General features: G+C 43.4%; 1 protein-coding gene across 1 annotated transcript in view; it reads left to right on the forward strand.

The window, feature by feature from the left end:
- LOC130296900 (alpha-N-acetylgalactosaminide alpha-2,6-sialyltransferase 2-like) overlaps positions 1-15,098 on the forward strand; it is a 166,601-nt gene extending 151,503 nt beyond the window's left edge. Inside the window, exons 8-9 of the mRNA XM_056548945.1 lie at positions 9,305-9,404; positions 13,652-15,098. Coding sequence (XP_056404920.1) covers positions 9,305-9,404; positions 13,652-13,822 — 271 coding nt within the window. The 3' untranslated portion in view covers positions 13,823-15,098. The remainder of the gene's footprint in view (positions 1-9,304; positions 9,405-13,651) is intronic.
- Positions 15,099-18,651: the final 3,553 nt, after the last annotated feature.

The following is an 18,651-nucleotide window of genomic DNA, read 5'->3' on the forward strand; positions in this document are numbered from 1 at the left end:
ATAACGACCTCTGTCATCCTATGTAACGTCACATCCCTGGTGGTAAACAGTATGGCCACCCCGGCATAAGGCTCCACAGCCAGTGACCAGAAAGAAGGCCCAGACGTCCATTCCCTCTCAGCCTCACGTAAATACCCTGAAGAAGTCAGGCGCGTCTCCTGCATGAAGATGACATCTGTGTCCAGGTCTCTAAGATGGTCATAGACTGTGTGCCGTGTCCTCCTCACTTTGATACTGTTCACATTAGTAGAAAGGACCCTTAAAGTAAACCCAGCCATGATAAGACAGAAGAGCAGAGACCTGATCCCCATCATCACAAGTCAGAATCTGAGTCCCGCTGGCCACCACCTGTCTCCATGTCTGACTCTACATTATCTTTCACACTCTGCGGTTTTCTTTTTATTGGGGGTTGGTCCCTTGTGTCACCATCACATTCACCCTCTATTCTTTTTATCTCAGTGTCCAAATCTCCCTCGGACTCTGACAGGACCTCGTACCTGTTGGACACCACCATCACTCCTGCCCTGTTGTCAGCCCTTTTTTTCACACTTTGAACGATGCTGTTCTCCCCCTCAGGCCTGCGGGAGGACTTGTCTTTTTTCCTCCTTTTATTTTGCTGTATCCTATTCCCCTCAGACACAGAAGAGGACACCCCCGGCTGCTGCTGGTCTTGTGGCACGACCTCCATGTCCCCCTGTGTGCTCTCTGACTGCTGAGGTGTTGGTGCAGTGTTACTCACATCTGTCTGAACCTCCTGTCTGGTCAGTATAGGGTCTGATAACAAAGTCTCCTCCTCTACGGCCTCTGCCCCCGCCACAAGGTCCTCATCAGGAAGCTCCCGGCAGATGTTGTGCCAGGCATTGGGACAGTCCCGGTGAGGGTGACCGATCTCACCACAGAGATTACACCTGATGTTTTGGCAGTCAGCACTTAGGTGACCAGTCTCACCACACAGGTTACACTTTACCACAGTACAGGTGTTAGCCAGATGTCCAGGTTTACCACATTTAAAGCACTTTCTGGGCTGACCGGGGTAGAAACAAACCCCCTTCTCTCTACCAATGAAGAAGGAATTTGGCAGATGTTGTGTGATGTTCCCATGTTGGCGCAGCTTCACCAGGACCTTCCACCCTCCAGTCCAGATACCGTCATCATCTCTGTTCTTGGTGAGATCAGACACCAGGTCACAATGTCTGCGGAGCCACACCACAATGTCCTGGGGGGGAACAGCTTCATTCCAGAAGATGATATTGATGATGACGGTATCTGGCTTGGATATGGGAATAAAACTAAATTTACTCCATCCATCCTTGTCTCTGAACTTGGGGAAGTTGGACCAGAACCTATCCAGATTAGACATGAGCTTAAAGCTGACATCATAGCCCTGTCTATCTGGAAGGTTTATTACCGCCAAGATGTCCGCTGGCACAAACCCCATCTGGTGGCACAGGAGCTCCCTCACCACAAACCTCCTATCCGGAAGGTCCTCCTTGGCACCTCTGTGCCGAAATCTCACCACATTCCTCCTTTTAAATGCCTGGCCAGTGTAATTGGCGCTGGAGGTGAAGGATGGAGCACCACGGCTCCAGGCATTTCTTGAAGGAACCTGGCGGGTCCCTGCGTCCTGTCTTACAGGGTTGGGGTCTACTCTAGGGGGCCCTGCCACAGCTGCTGTGCTTGTAGGTAAAGGGGGGAAATCCTGCACAGTATTTTGTACAATAACACCTGTCCCATCCACCTCTATATCATCATCAGACATTACACCCCACACAGATTGTGCACCCCCTCCAGCCACCGACCCCTCAGGAACATCATAGTCCGCACCCTCAGTCCGTGCCCCAACATCATCACAGTCCTCACCCCCAGTCCGTGCCCCAACATTATCACAGTCCTCACCCCCAGTCCGTGCCCCAACATTAGAGCTCTGCTCCATCACCCCATCACCTTCATACACCGGCAAATGTCCACTGTCCTCCTGATGCACTGGGACTTCTGGGACTTGTAGTGCCTCTGCAGGTAAGTGAGTTGCAGGCTCCAGAACATCTGCAGGTCTCTGAGGTTGCTGCTCCTCGGGCTTATGAACATGCCGATCCTTGAAGGTGAAACTTGGGGGTTTTATAAGGGGTCTTGTCACCTCCTGGGGCTCATCTGGGGTGATGACAGGTGCCACATCCGATCTGGGCTCTGCACCAAAACTCAGCTGGTACTGGGAAAAGCGTTCCTTATTCCTATAGGATTCCGCCAAAGGTCCCATCCTCTCCAGTATAGAGTCCATCTCACTCACTATGGTGGCCAGTTCTGTGCTCAGTGTATACAGTTTGTTATCATGCATGGACTTGTACTGTGGATTTGCTGTCTTCAGTTTGTATATACAGTCAATCTGCATTTGCAGCATATGTTTTAGGTGCTTCAGCTCCTCCATCCTCCTCACCAGTGCTGGGATCTCCTCCGCCAGCTGTAGCTCTGGTGCCCGGGTGGTCTCTTTGCCCAGCTGGAGGGGTCTGGACAGTCTCTCAGGCTGGGTGAAAACACTGGAGCCATGGCTGCTTGTATCTCCTGAGGCCCGGTCACATACATTAGGGTCCGGGGCAGGAACAGTTTTGTAAACACTTTCATATTTCTCCACATATTTCCCTGGTGTCACCTCCATAGACCCCTCTGCAGTATTTTGGCTCTTACCTCCAGCCTGGGATCTTGTGCGGCCTGAGCGGGTCATGCTGGAGACCACCTCTTGCTGCTGTAGGTTCTCCTGCAATGTCTGTCTCTCCAGTGATGTCCTCCTCTGTCTCTGTGCTGGAGAGTGGAGCTGCACACCTGCTGCCTGTGATCCCCTCACCTCCTGTGCACCAACATGGCCTCGGATTGCAGACTTTGGAGTTCCCACTATGGATTCTGTCTTGAATTCAGTCATATTACCATCACACTGTACACCATGGCTGGCAGACTGTTCCACATCACATTCCTTAGACATACTTGCTGCTGCTGCTGCTGCTGCTTTCTTTTCTTTACATACGTCCTTCACTGTATTTTCCTTCTTTACAATGGCTGGACTTACATGCTCAGTATTCTTCTGTACTGGAATGACTTTAGGATTTACATCCACATTAGAAGAAGCCTGGGAGTTTTCCCCCAGTGTAGGCCGAGAAGCCTGGGCCTTGCTTGGGGAGCTTCCCCGCCCAGGGTGGCCCCGCCCCGGGCTTTCTCCAGACATCAGGAGAGCTACTCACACACAACCTCACAGCTAGGAGGCAGTATTATAGTAGTTATATTCTTGTATATAGGGACAGTATTATAGTAGATATATTCTTGTATATAGGGGCAGTATTATAGTAGTTATATTCTTGTACATAGGAGGCAGTATTATAGTAGTTATATTCTTGTATATAGGAGGCAGTATTATAGTAGTTATATTCTTGTATATAGGAGGCAGTATTATAGTAGTTATATTCTTGTATATAGGAGGCAGTATTATCGTAGTTATATTCTTGTATATAGGAGCAGTATTATAGTAGTTATATTCTTGTATATATAGGAGCAGTATTATAGTAGTTATATTCTTGTATATAGGAGCAGTATTATAGTAGTTATATTCTTGTATATAGGAGCAGTATTATAGTAGTTATATTCTTGTATATAGGAGCAGTATTATAGTAGTTATATTCTTGTATATAGGAGCAGTATTATAGTAGTTATATTCTTGTATATAGGAGCAGTATTATAGTAGATATATTCTTGTATATAGGAGCAGTATTATAGTAGATATATTCTTGTATATAGGAGCAGTATTATTGTAGTTATATTCTTGTATATAGGAGCAGTATTATAGTAGTTATATTCTTGTATATAGGAGCAGTATTATAGTAGTTATATTCTTGTATATAGGAGCAGTATTATAGTAGTTATATTCTTGTATATAGGAGCAGTATTATAGTAGATATATTCTTGTATATAGGAGCAGTATTATAGTAGTTATATTCTTGTATATAGGAGCAGTATTATAGTAGTTATATTCTTGTATATAGGAGGCAGTATTATAGTAGTTATATTCTTGTATATAGGAGCAGTATTATAGTAGTTATATTCTTGTATATAGGAGCAGTATTATAGTAGTTATATTCTTGTATATAGGAGCAGTATTATAGTAGTTATATTCTTGTATATAGGAGCAGTATTATAGTAGATATATTCTTGTATATAGGAGCAGTATTATAGTAGTTATATTCTTGTATATAGGAGCAGTATTATAGTAGATATATTCTTGTATATAGGAGCAGAATTATAGTAGTTATATTCTTGTATATAGGAGCAGTATTATAGTAGTTATATTCTTGTATATAGGGGGCAGTATTATAGTAGTTATATTCCTGTATATAGGAGCAGTATTATAGTAGTTATATTCTTGTATATAGGAGCAGTATTATAGTAGTTATATTCTTGTATATAGGAGCAGTATTATAGTAGTTATATTCTTGTATATAGGAGGCAGTATTATAGTAGTTATATTCTTGTATATAGGAGGCAGTATTATAGTAGTTATATTCTTGTATATAGGAGACAGTATTATAGTAGTTATATTCTTGTATATAGCAGCAGTATTATAGGAGTTATATTCTTGTATATAGGAGCAGTATTATAGTAGATATATTCTTGTATATAGGAGCAGTATTATAGTAGTTATATTCTTGTATATAGGAGCAGTATTATAGTAGTTATATTCTTGTATATAGAAGCAGTATTATAGTAGTTATATTCTTGTATATAGGAGCAGTATTATAGTAGTTATATTCTTGTATATAGGAGGCAGTATTATAGTAGTTATATTCTTGTATATAGGAGCAGTATTATAGTAGTTATATTCTTGTATATAGGAGTAGTATTATAGTAGTTATATTCTTGTATATAGGAGTAGTATTATAGTAGTTATATTCTTGTATATAGGAGCAGTATTATAGTAGTTATATTCTTGTATATAGGAGTAGTATTATAGTAGTTATATTCTTGTATATAGGAGCAGTAGTATAGTAGATATATTCTTGTATATAGGGGCAGTAGTATAGTAGATATATTCTTGTATATAGGAGGCAGTATTATAGTAGTTATATTCTTGTATATAGGAGCAGTATTATAGTAGTTATATTCTTGTAAATAGGGGCAATATTATAGTAGTTATATTCTTGTATATAGGAACAGTATTATAGTAGTTATATTCTTGTATATAGGAGCAGTATTGTAGTAGTTATATTCTTGTATATAGGGGTAGTTTTATAGTAGTTATATACTTGCTCACAGGACGTATTTTTCTGTTTTTAAATGTTTTGTAAACGATTTTTTAGTACTTTACTTTTTGTTTTAATGCAGATTTTATAATATTTGTAATAAATCCTCTTCGTTGTGAACTGAGATAAATTATTTGTCTGTATAGACTTGTTTGAGTGAAATCTGTTCTTATACAGAAGCATGTTAGTGGGTGACGGTTTACGGTTTTATATTATCTCTGTGTTCATCATTAAGATACTGGACAAACTCCTTGAAGAAGTTTTCACTCCAGATTATAAAGATGTCGTCTATATATCGGAGTCACATATTTATGTATTGAACAAAAGGATTAGTAGGATTATGGATCATGCAGGATTCTGAAGATATATAAATGATCTAGTGTCATGTGACAGGATCCCCATTACGAGGGGTTTTCTACAATGAGATCCTTCAGCTTAGATCTCTTCTACAATCTGATCCTTACAATCCAACCACAAGCCCATCCGACCTGACTCCTCATGAACCCGGAGCGATATCTCAGAGGGAATGTTATAGTTATGTGTAATAAAGAGACCTCTACATACCTACCTGACACTGCTATATACCTACCTGACACTGCTATATACCTACCTGATACTTCTATATATACCTACCTGACACTGCTATATACCTACCTGATACTTCTATATACCTACCTGACACTGCTATATACCTACCTGACACTGCTATATACCTACCAGACACTGCTATATACCTACCTGATACTTCTATATATACCTACCTGACACTGCTATATACCTACCTGACACTGCTATATATACCTGCCTGACACTGCTATATATACCTGCCTGAAACTGCTATATATACCTACCTGACACTGCTATATATACCTACCAGACACTGCTATATACCTACCTGATACTTCTATATATACCTACCTGACACTGCTATATATACCTACCTGACACTTCTCTATACCTACCTGACACTGCTATATATACCTGCCTGACACTGCTATATATACCTACCTGACACTGCTATATACCTACCTGACACTGCTATATACCTACCTGATACTTCTATATATACCTACCTGACACTGCTATATACCTACCTGATACTTCTATATACCTACCTGTCACTGCTATATACCTACCTGACACTGTTATATACCTACCAGACACTGCTATATAGCTACCTGATACTTCTATATATACCTACCTGACACTGCTATATATACCTGCCTGACACTGCTATATATACACCTACCTGACACTTCTATATACCTACCTGACACTGCTATATATACCTGCCTGACACTGCGCTGGAGCTCTGAAATTTTATGGGCCAGTGCGCCCATAATTAGTGTTTGTACCTGACACTACATTGTAAAGTCCCTGCACCTCCCAGACTTCCCTGACGGAGACATCCCCTTATATTCATCTGAGACCCCCAGAGACATCCCCTAATATTCATCTGAGACCCCCGGAGACATCCCCTAATATTTATCTGAGACCCCCGAAAACATCCCCTAATATTCATCTGAGACCCCCAGAGACATCCCCTAATATTCATCTGAGACCCCCGGAGACATCCCCTAATATTCATCTGAGACCCCCGGAGACATCCCCTAATATTCATCTGAGACCCCCAGAGACATCCCCTAATATTCATCTGAGACCCCCGGAGACATCCCCTAATATTCATCTGAGACCCCCGGAGACATCCCCTAATATTCATCTGAGACCCCCAGAGACATCCCCTAATATTCATCTGAGATCCCCGGAGACATCCCCTATTATTCATCTGAGACCCCTGGAGACATCCCCTAATATTCAACTAAGACCCCCAGAGACATCCCCTAATATTCATCTGAGACCCCCGGAGACATCCCCTAATATTCATCTGAGACCCCCAGAGACATCCCCTAATATTCATCTGAGACCCCCAGAGACATCCCCTAATATTCATCTGAGACCCCCAGAGACATCCCCTAATATTCATCTGAGACCCCCGGAGACATCCCCTAATATTTATCTGAGACCGCCGGAGACATCCCCTAATATTCATCTGAGACCCCCAGAGACATCCCCTAATATTCATCTGAGACCCCCAGAGACATCCCCTAATATTCATCTGAGACCCCCAGAGACATCCCCTAATATTCAGCTGAGACCCCCGGAGACATCCCCTAATATTCAGCTGAGACCCCCGGAGACATCCCCTAATATTCATCTGAGACCCCCAGAGACATCCCCTAATATTCATCTGAGACCCCCAGAGACATCCCCTAATATTCATCTGAGACCCCCGGAGACATCCCCTAATATTCATCTGAGACCCCAGGAGACGTCCCCTAATATTCATCTGAGACCCCCGGAGACATCCCCTAATATTCATCTGAGACCCCCAGAGACATCCCTTAATATTCATCTGAGACCCCCGGAGACATCCCCTAATATTCATCTGAGACCCCCGGAGACATCCCCTAATATTCATCTGAAACCCCCAGAGACATCCCCTAATATTCATCTGAGACCCCGGAGACATCCCCTAATATTCATCTGAGACCCCCGGAGACAGCCCCTAATATTCATCTGAGACCCCCGGAAACATTCCCTAATATTCATCACAGATCTGAGACCCCCGGAGATATTCCCTAATATTCATCACTGATCTGAGACCCCCGGAGACATCCCCTAATATTCATCGCTGATCTGAGACCCCCGGAGACATCCCCTAATATTCATCACAGATTTGAGACCCCCGGAGACATCCCCTAATATTCATCACTGATCTGAGACCCCCGGAGACATCCCCTAATATTCATCACAGATCTGAGACCCCCGGAGATATTCCCTAATATTCATTACTGATCTGAAACCCCCGGAAACATCCCCTAATATTCATCACTGATCTGAGACCCCCGGAGACATCCCCTAATATTCATCACTGATCTGAGACCCCCGGAGACATCCCCTAATATTCATCACAGATCTGAGACCCCCGGAGATATTCCCTAATATTCATCACTGATCTGAGACCCCCGGAGATATTCCCTAATATTCATCACTGATCTGAGACCCCCGGAGACATCCCCTAATATTCATCACAGATCTGAGACCCCAGGAGACATCCCCTAATATTCATCACTGATCTGAGACCCCCGGAGACATCCCCTAATATTCATCACTGATCTGAGACCCCCGGAGACATCCCCTAATATTCATCACTGATCTGAGACCCCCGGAGACATCCCCTAATATTCATCACAGATCTGAGACCCCCGGAGACATCCCCTAATATTCATCACAGATCTGAGACCCCCGGAGATATTCCCTAATATTCATCACTGATCTGAGACCCCCGGAGACATCCCCTAATATTCATCACAGATCTGAGACCCCCGGAGACATCCCCTAATAATCATCACAGATTTGAGACCCCCGGAGACATCCCCTAATATTCATCACTGATCTGAGACCCCCGGAGACATCCCCTAATATTCATCACAGATCTGAGACCCCCGGAGACATTCCCTAATATTCATTACTGATCTGAGACCCCCGGAGATATTCCCTAATATTCATCACTGATCTGAGACCCCCGGAGACATCCCCTAATATTCATCACAGATTTGAGACCCCTTGAGACATCCCCTAATATTCATCACTGATCTGAGACCCCCGGAGACATCCCCTAATATTCATCACAGATCTGAAACCCCCGGAGACATTCCCTAATATTCATTACTGATCTGAGACCCCCGGAGACATCCCCTAATATTCATCACTGATCTGAGACCCCGGAGACATCCCCTAATATTCATCACTGATCTGAGACCCCCGGAGACATCCCCTAATATTCATTACTGATCTGAGACCCCCGGAGACATTCTCTAATATTCATTACTGATCTGAGACCCCCGGAGACATCCCCTAATATTCATCACTGATCTGAGACCCCCGGAGACATCCCCTAATATTCATCACTGATCTGAGACCCCCGGAGACCTCATTACTTCATTACAATTGTTTTCTTTTCCCAGGTTCCTCCATGATCCCATTTTAAGATCAAAGAGTCGCGACATTTACCGCCCGTCCACCGGAGCCTCCATGCTGCTGGCCGCCATACACACATGTGACCAGGTGAGGAGCTGTGGGGACCACTTATATATAATCGCCAAACTAACCGTATAATCAGAAGTCTACTGTATTATCGAATGATGTCATTATGGGGGATCGAGGGCACAATGTGACAGAATGGACCGGGGGGGTGAAGACTTTCTGGATACATTGTACATAGTGACGGGGGTGTGAAGACTTTCTGGATACGTTGTATATAGTGACGGGGGTGTGAAGACTTTCTGGATACGTTATATATAGTGACGGGGGGTGAAGACTTTCTGGATACGTTGTATATAGTGATGGGGGGGTGAAGACTTTCTGGATATGTTGTATATAGTGATCGGGGTGTGAAGACTTTCTGGATACATTGTATATAGTGATCGGGGTGTGAAGACTTTCTGGATACATTGTATATAGTGATGGGGGGGTGAAGACTTTCTGGATACGTTGTATATAGTGACGGGGGGTGTGAAGACTTTATGGATACGTTGTATATAGTGATGGGGGGTGAAGACTTTCTGGATACGTTGTATATAGTGATGGGGGGGGAAGACTTTCTGGATACGTTGTATATAGTGATAGGGGGGTGAAGACTTTCTGGATACATTGTATATAGTGATAGGGGGGTGAAGACTTTCTGGATAAGTTGTATATAGTGATAGGGGGGTGAAGACTTTCTGGATACATTGTATATAGTGATGGGGGGTGAAGACTTTCTGGATACATTGTATATAGTGATGGGGGGTGAAGACTTTCTGGATACATTGTATATAGTGATGGGGGGTGAAGACTTTCTGGATACATTGTATATAGTGATGGGGGGTTGAAGACTTTCTGGATACGTTGTATATAGTGATCGGGGGGTGAAGACTTTCTGGATACGTTGTATATAGTGATGGGGGGGGGGTGAAGACTTTCTGGATACATTGTATATAGTGATCGGGGGGTGAAGACTTTCTGGATACGTTGTATATAGTGATGGGGGGGGTGAAGACTTTCTGGATACGTTGTATATAGTGATGGGGGGGTGAAGACTTTCTGGATACATTGTATATAGTGATGGGGGGGTGAAGACTTTCTGGATACATTGTATATAGTGATGGGGGGGTGAAGACTTTCTGGATACATTGTATATAGTGACCGGGGGGTGAAGACTTTCTGGATGCATTGTATATAGTGACCGGGGGTGAAGACTTTCTGGATACGTTGCATATAGTGATGGGGGGGGGGTGAAGACTTTCTGGATACATTGTATATAGTGATGGGGGGGTGAAGACTTTCTGGATACATTGTATATAGTGATGGGGGGTGAAGACTTTCTGGATACGTTGTATATATTGATCGGGGGGGTCGAAGACTTTCTGGATACATTGTATATAGTGATGGGGGGTGAAGACTTTCTGGATACGTTGTATATAGTGATCGGGGGGGGTGAAGACTTTCTGGATACATTGTATATAGTGATGGGGGGTGAAGACTTTCTGGATACGTTGTATATAGTGATGGGGGGTGAAGACTTTCTGGATACATTGTATATAGTGATGGGGGGGTGAAGACTTTCTGGATACATTGTATATAGTGACCGGGGGTGAAGACTTTCTGGATACGTTGTATATAGTGATCGGGGGGGTTGAAGACTTTCTGGATACATTGTATATAGTGATGGGGGGTGAAGACTTTCTGGATACGTTGTATATAGTGATGGGGGGGTGAAGACTTTCTGGATACATTGTATATAGTGATCGGGGGGGGTGAAGACTTTCTGGATACATTGTATATAGTGATCGGGGGGGTGAAGACTTTCTGGATACGTTGTATATAGTGATCGGGGGGGTGAAGACTTTCTGGATACGTTGTATATAGTGATGGGGGGTGAAGACTTTCTGGATACATTGTATATAGTGATGGGGGGGTGAAGACTTTCTGGATACATTGTATATAGTGACCGGGGGTGAAGACTTTCTGGATACGTTGTATATAGTGACCGGGGGTGAAGACTTTCTGGATACGTTGTATATAGTGATGGGGGGGGGTGAAGACTTTCTGGATACATTGTATATAGTGATGGGGGGTGAAGACTTTCTGGATACATTGTATATAGTGATGGGGGGGGTGAAGACTTTCTGGATACATTGTATATAGTGACCGGGGGTGAAGACTTTCTGGATACATTGTATATAGTGATGGGGGGTGAAGACTTTCTGGATACATTGTATATAGTGATGGGGGGTGAAGACTTTCTGGATACATTGTATATAGTGATGGGGGGTGAAGACTTTCTGGATACGTTGTATATAGTGATGGGGGGGGGTGAAGACTTTCTGGATACATTGTATATAGTGATGGGGGGTGAAGACTTTCTGGATACGTTGTATATAGTGATGGGGGGGGTGAAGACTTTCTGGATACATTGTATATAGTGATCGGGGGGGGGGGGTGAAGACTTTCTGGATACGTTGTATATAGTGATCGGGGGGGGGGGGTGAAGACCTTCTGGATACATTGTATATAGTGACCGGGGGTGAAGACTTTCTGGATACGTTGTATATAATGTATTGCGGTCGTACGTGTTTCCTCTTGGATGAGTTTTCGTCTGGTCATGTGATCTCTGGCGACGCCTTCATGGTGAATAGTAATGAATGATCTTGTTATACGGAATTAGTTGCGTTGTTTATTTGTTCCGTCGCCGCCTTCTACTTGTTATACGGAATTAGTTGCGTTGTTTGTTCCGTCGCCGCCTTCGACTTGTTATACGGAATTAGTTGCGTTGTTTATTTGTTCCGTCGCCGCCTTCTACTTGTTATACGGAATTAGTTGCGTTGTTTATTTGTTCCGTTGCCGCCTTCTACTTGTTATACGGAATTAGTTGCGTTGTTTGTTCCGTCGCCGCCTTCGACTTGTTATACGGAATTAGTTGCGTTGTTTATTTGTTCCGTCGCCGCCTTCTACTTGTTATACGGAATTAGTTGCGTTGTTTGTTCCGTCGCCGCCTTCTACTTGTTATACGGAATTAGTTGCGTTGTTTATTTGTTCCGTCGCCGCCTTCTACTTGTTATACGGAATTAGTTGCGTTGTTTGTTCCGTCGCCGCCTTCTACTTGTTATACGGAATTAGTTGCGTTGTTTGTTCCGTCGCCGCCTTCTACTTGTTATACGGAATTAGTTGCGTTGTTTATTTGTTCCGTCGCCGCCTTCGACTTGTTATACGGAATTAGTTGCGTTGTTTGTTCCGTCGCCGCCTTCTACTTGTTATACGGAATTAGTTGCGTTGTTTGTTCCGTCGCCGCCTTCTACTTGTTATACGGAATTAGTTGCGTTGTTTATTTGTTCCGTCGCCGCCTTCTACTTGTTATACGGAATTAGTTGCGTTGTTTGTTCCGTCGCCGCCTTCTACTTGTTATACGGAATTAGTTGCGTTGTTTATTTGTTCCGTTGCCGCCTTCTACTTGTTATACGGAATTAGTTGCGTTGTTTGTTCCGTCGCCGCCTTCGACTTGTTATACGGAATTAGTTGCGTTGTTTGTTCCATCGCCGCCTTCTACTTGTTATACGGAATTAGTTGCGTTGTTTGTTCCGTCGCCGCCTTCTACTTGTTATACGGATCAATACACTCAGTCAATTGTTTCCTGGAATTTAATTAATACAAAGTAAAGATCCGGGACGGGACCGCCCCCTGGTGGTGGGAAATGACTCAAAGATGATTAACACTTTGTTTGCCAACCATAATGTATCACGGAGCCTATAAAAGGTTAAATGACGCAGGATAGGTGGGGGTCTCATCAATGGGGGCAGCACTGAGCACTGAGACCCCCACTGATCAAAAGTGACACTTTAAGCCAACAACGGTGCCGAATGTGGTAAATCAGCCCCACAGACAGTAAAGGGTTACTCCGGGGAAAATAACTTATCAGACACATGATCGCGGGGGTCCCAGGACCTGTCCTTGGTGCTCTCTGGCCCCCACCATGGGCGGGTAAGTAGCCGGGGTCCGGTTCAGGAGAAGAGGGACCCCCCAGGGATCAGACACTTGTACCCTCTCCTGTTCTTTGGAGATTCAGTTCCCCGGAGTTCCCCTTTAATAGGGATGAGGTGTAATACCAGGTCCAGCCTGTGGAATACAGTGGCGCTGTTTCTAGAGAATATAAATGTACCGTAGACTTCCTTATTAATCCAGGACAAGGGAATAGAGTTTGTCCCCATAACAGAGAGGACTCTGGGGGAGCTGAAGCTGACGTGGAGATTAACCCCTGCCACTCTTGTCTCCGCCAGGTTAGCGCCTACGGATATATGACACCAAACTACGCAGAATTCTCCGACCACTACTTCGACTCCAGTCACCACCGGGTCGTCTTCTACTCCAACCACAACTACCGCCGGGAGATGAAGCTGTGGCAGGCGCTGCACAACGCCGGAGCGATAAAGCTCTACATGAGGGACTAAAGATGGCGGCATCGGAATGGTTCATGTGCCAAAGGGGTGGGGCCTGGGAAGGGGGTGGGACCTTCACCCAGGACCCTCCCATTTGATGGGGAATAATTTTATACAGGGGCAGAAAACAAAGCAGATGGACGCCATTGGGAGATCCGCTGAAGCTGCACCGTTCTCCTGCAGTGGCCACTAGTGGTGGATTGTGGTATTGCTTTGCATTTTTAGTGATAGAGAAGCTTATGGGGAAGAATTTGGGGAATTTCATTTACTCTTCTATGACCGTCCGATATTCTGGAGTATCTGATAATTCGGAATCTATCAGGCCCCATGGATGAGGAATTGAAGGAATTTTACTGCCAATTTAGGAAGTCGTGGAGAAACTTTAAAAGGGTGGCAGCCATCTTGGTTGTCACCCACCCTTTTGAATGATATTGGTGTCAGTAGATGTGACACAAGGTCTTAGAGCAGCGTTTACCAACCAGGGTGACTCCAGCTGTTGCAACTCCCAGTATACCCAGACAGCCGAAAGCCTGTCTGCCTCCTCCAGATGATCTGCCCCTGAAAGGTAAATCAAGGCTTCCCTCCCATTTCATCCCTTAGTGCAGTGATCTTCACGCTTTGGCCCTCCAGCTGTTGCAAAACTAAAACTCCCAGTATGCCCAGATAGCCAGAGGCCTGTCTGCCCCCTCTAGAGGATCCGCACTGTCCCTGAAAGGTAACTCAAGGTTTCCCTCTTATCTCTATCGCAAGTGCAGTTGTCTTCACATTGCAGCCCTCCAGCTGTTGCAAAACTACAAATCCCAGCATGCCGGGAGTCTGTCTCCTCTAGAGGATCCATACTGTCCCTGAAAGGTAAATCAAAGCTTCCCTCTCACCTCATCCCTTAGTGCGGTGGTCTTCACACTTTGGACTTCCCAGCTGTTCTAAAACTACATCTCCCAGCATGCCTAGACAGACAACAGCCTGTCTTCCTCCTCCAGAGGATCCATTCTGTCCGTGAAAGGTAAATCAAGGCTTCCCTCTCATCTTATCCCTTAGTGCAGTGGTCTTCACACTTCAGCCCTCCAGTTGTTGCAAAACTATAACTCCCACCATGCCCGGACAGCCTTTGGCTGTCCGGGCATGCTGGGAGTTGTAGTTTTGCAACAGCTGGAGGCACCCTGGTTGGGAAACACTGTTCTAGAGGGATTTTCTTTGATCTTAGGCAGAAGTGTCTACGGAGAAATGTTCTGTCTCATTAAGCTGTAATTTAATAATTTATTTTTATTTTTATTTTCTTGAAGTAATTGTGAGAATAATAAAATGAATTATTACTATTTAATAAATGAATATTATTTTTTATTAGCGGCTCGGTGTCATGTGTCCAATCGCGGTCAAAATGCAAAGTCAGAGGCATCATGGGAAATGTAGGCAGCATGAGGAAATCATGTCTGTTCTGAAATAGAAATTAATATGACTGAAAACCCACGCGTCTGCCACATCAAATAAAACAGGTAAACACAAGGCGCACACAAGAACCTCTACATGTGACCCGACTCCTTTTATTGGACAAGTAACTTTGTGTGAAGCTTTAACTTATCCAAGTGACACGTTCACCCGTCAATTGTTGGAAAACTACAAAAATCGGTATTTTCCAAATAGTCAGGTCACATAAACATCCTTTTACGGTTTTTTTAGTATGTCAGGGGCAAAAAAGTATAAAATAAAATGATTTAGTTATTTTTGTAAATATTTATTTATCTTTATATTTAAATAGTTTGTCATTTGGTTATATAGTTTATTTTTATTTATTAATTTGATTATGTAGTTATTCATTTAGTTATTTAGTAATTTATTTAAATAACCAAATAACTAAATTACTAAAAGAATAACTAAATAAATGAAATTAATTAAATACTAAATTAATAACTACATAAATAACCAAATAACTAAATAAATAACTAAATAAATCAAATTAATTAATTACTAAATTAATAACTAAATAAATAACCAAATAACTAAATAAATAACTAAATAAATCAAATTAATTAATTACTAAATTAATAACTACATAAATAAATAAATTAATAAAAATAAACTAAATAAATAACCAAAATAACTAAATAAATAACAATTTAGTTTATTTTTATTAATTTATTTATGTAGTTATTAATTTAGTAATTTATTTAGCTATTTATTTAGTTATTTGGTTATTTATTTAGTTATTAATTTAGTAATGAATTAATTTGATTTATTTAGTTATTTGGTTATTTATTTTTTAACCAATTCATTTCTGAAGTGTATTTGAGAGGCCTTGATGCTAGAAACCCCCTTATATCATCTTATCGCCCCCATGATAAATGCTGAACCCCTCAAATAAGTCGCATTAGGATTTTAAAACTTTGTTAACCCTTTAGGTGGTTCCCAGGAATTAGGACAAAGTGGAGAAGAAATGAAACAATAATTTTTTCTATCCATTTCATTCTGTAACAGGAAAAAACGTTTTTTCTTGATATTTATGACGCGGAGTCTACGGTTTTTGGAAGCGCTGTCTGACCCATACACAGACCTCAGAAATAAAGGGGCACCCTGTGGATGTTTGATACTTTCAGGTGTTTTTCAGGCACCAAATTTGGTTTACAAAATAGTTGAGGAGCCAAAACTAAAATATACCCCCCCCCCCCATAAAAAAGCCGCTATTTTGGAAAGTACACATAAAAAGTGTTGTCAGATAAGAACCATTCAGTCAATATTTACGCCATTCCCTGTGCAGGATTAATACCATTATATTGTTATAGTACAAGGCGGAGCGGACGCGGTGATACCGATCATGTATGGGGGGGGGGGCGGCTTTCTTCACTTTTTGTAATAATATATTGGGCAGTTTTTTTATGTGATTTTTACACTTTTTTTTATATATATATTTTTTAAACATTTTATTTGTAGTCCCCTTATCTGCCATCACCTGATCTGCACTGCTGTAAGCTGTTTGGATTCCATACCTGTTAGACCTGTAGCCTCCGGTTGCTATGGTAACCATCGGAAGCCCGTGGTCACATTGCAGGGTCTGGTGGTCACACGTGGAACTCCCTCCCCTTGAGAACTCGAGTATAAAAATTTGTATTGCATTTTGCTATTATGCCCGGGCTGCAGCAACTAAAAATGTTTCTTTAAAGGGGTACTCCAGGGAACTGAACTTATCAGACAAGTGTCTAATCGCAGGGGAAGCAAATGCTATTGGCCCCGAACAATCCCCCCCAAACCGCGATTTCCCATATGGGGCCCTATCTACTTAGTCATCAGCGTGCTCTGGCCCCCACCTTCCTGGATGAGCACAAGTGATGCCCTGCTCAGCCAATCACCATCTGCAGCCATGGCGAACCTCAACCAGTGATTGGCTGAGAAGGTCTTCACTTGTGCTTGTCCAGGAAGGTGGTCAGAGCGTGTCAAGGACTAAGTAGTCAGGGCCCCATACAGGAATTCACAGGGGGTCCCATTGGTCAGTCACTTATCCCCTATCCTGTGAAGTACCTTAACTCTCCTCCTGCCGCTCCCCCAATCGCTCTCCTACACCCTGGCCCCTGTCTTCTTCTGGTTTTGGTGCCCTAGGAATTATATATCCCTAACAAATAGCATTTATATCTTGCTCACTTGCTTTGTGTTCTTGCCTTGTGGAGGGGGCGTGTCCATCTCTCTCCCTGACTGTGGATGCATATAGTTTCTATTTGTTCTTAGTAAAGCTGGATGCTAATCAACAAAACGCTCACTATGTGCGTCATTCAGCTTTCACAGACTCCTTAAAGCGTACCTGTCATAGTGCAAAAAAAGAAGAAAAAGTGATCTGTTACTCAGGACCCAATCCTGATCATGTGTATATAATTGTTATGTGTCTCGGACCTATATATCCAGAGATATCAGCATTTATCTGCTGCTCTGTTACTTTTCCATTGTGCAGGCTGGAGGGGGCGTGTCAGTCTGGGCTGGAGGGGGTGTGTCAGCCTGGGCTGAAGGGGGCGTGTCAGCCTGGGCTGGAGGGGGCGTGTCAGTCTGGGCTGGAGGGGGCGTGTCAGTCTGGGCTGGAGGGGGCGTGTCAGTCTGTCTCCCTCACTGTGATGACTCATCTGCTCTGATTCTGGGGAGGAGCCTGGGCAGTCAGCCAACTCTACTCTGTAACCCTTTCCTCTCTGGTTTCATGCTGTACATGTTACACAGAGGAAGATGCTTGTAGCTTGCCTGCAATATTCCCAGGGCCGGTTTTAGGCCTAACGTGGCCCTAGGCAAAATCAAAAGAAGGGCCCCAAAAGTCGTAATAGTGCACTAACCAGATTTGCACATTTTTGGTCACTTCAAATACCATAAAACATATCTAAAAAGCAATTGAAAAGTCCCATCAAAATTAAAATAGTCCCGAGAAAAACTACAGATCACAGCGCAAAAAATGACCTCAAACATCCCCATATACAGGAAAATAAAAGAGTTATAGGGATCAGAATAGTACAATTTTATATTGTTGTATAGTTCCCCCCCCCCCCACATTAGGATGGCAGTATAGTTCCCCCCCATTAGGTGCAGTGTAGTTCCCCCACATTAGGTGCAGTACAGTTCCTCCCACATTAGGTGCAGTACAGTTCCCCCACATTAGGTGCAGTACAGTTCCCCCACATTAGGTGCAGTATAGTTCCCCCACATTAGGTTGACAGTATAGTTCCCCCCACATTTGGTGCAGTACAGTTCCCCCACATTAGGTGCAGTATAGTTCCCCCACATTAGGTGCAGTACAGTTCCCCCACATTAGGTGCAGTACAGTTCCCCCACATTAGGTGCAGTACAGTTCCCCCACATTAGGTGCAGTACAGTTCCCC

This window comes from Hyla sarda, chromosome 12 (genome assembly GCF_029499605.1).
Source record: "Hyla sarda isolate aHylSar1 chromosome 12, aHylSar1.hap1, whole genome shotgun sequence".
In the NCBI taxonomy this organism is placed as follows: Eukaryota; Metazoa; Chordata; class Amphibia; order Anura; family Hylidae; genus Hyla; species Hyla sarda.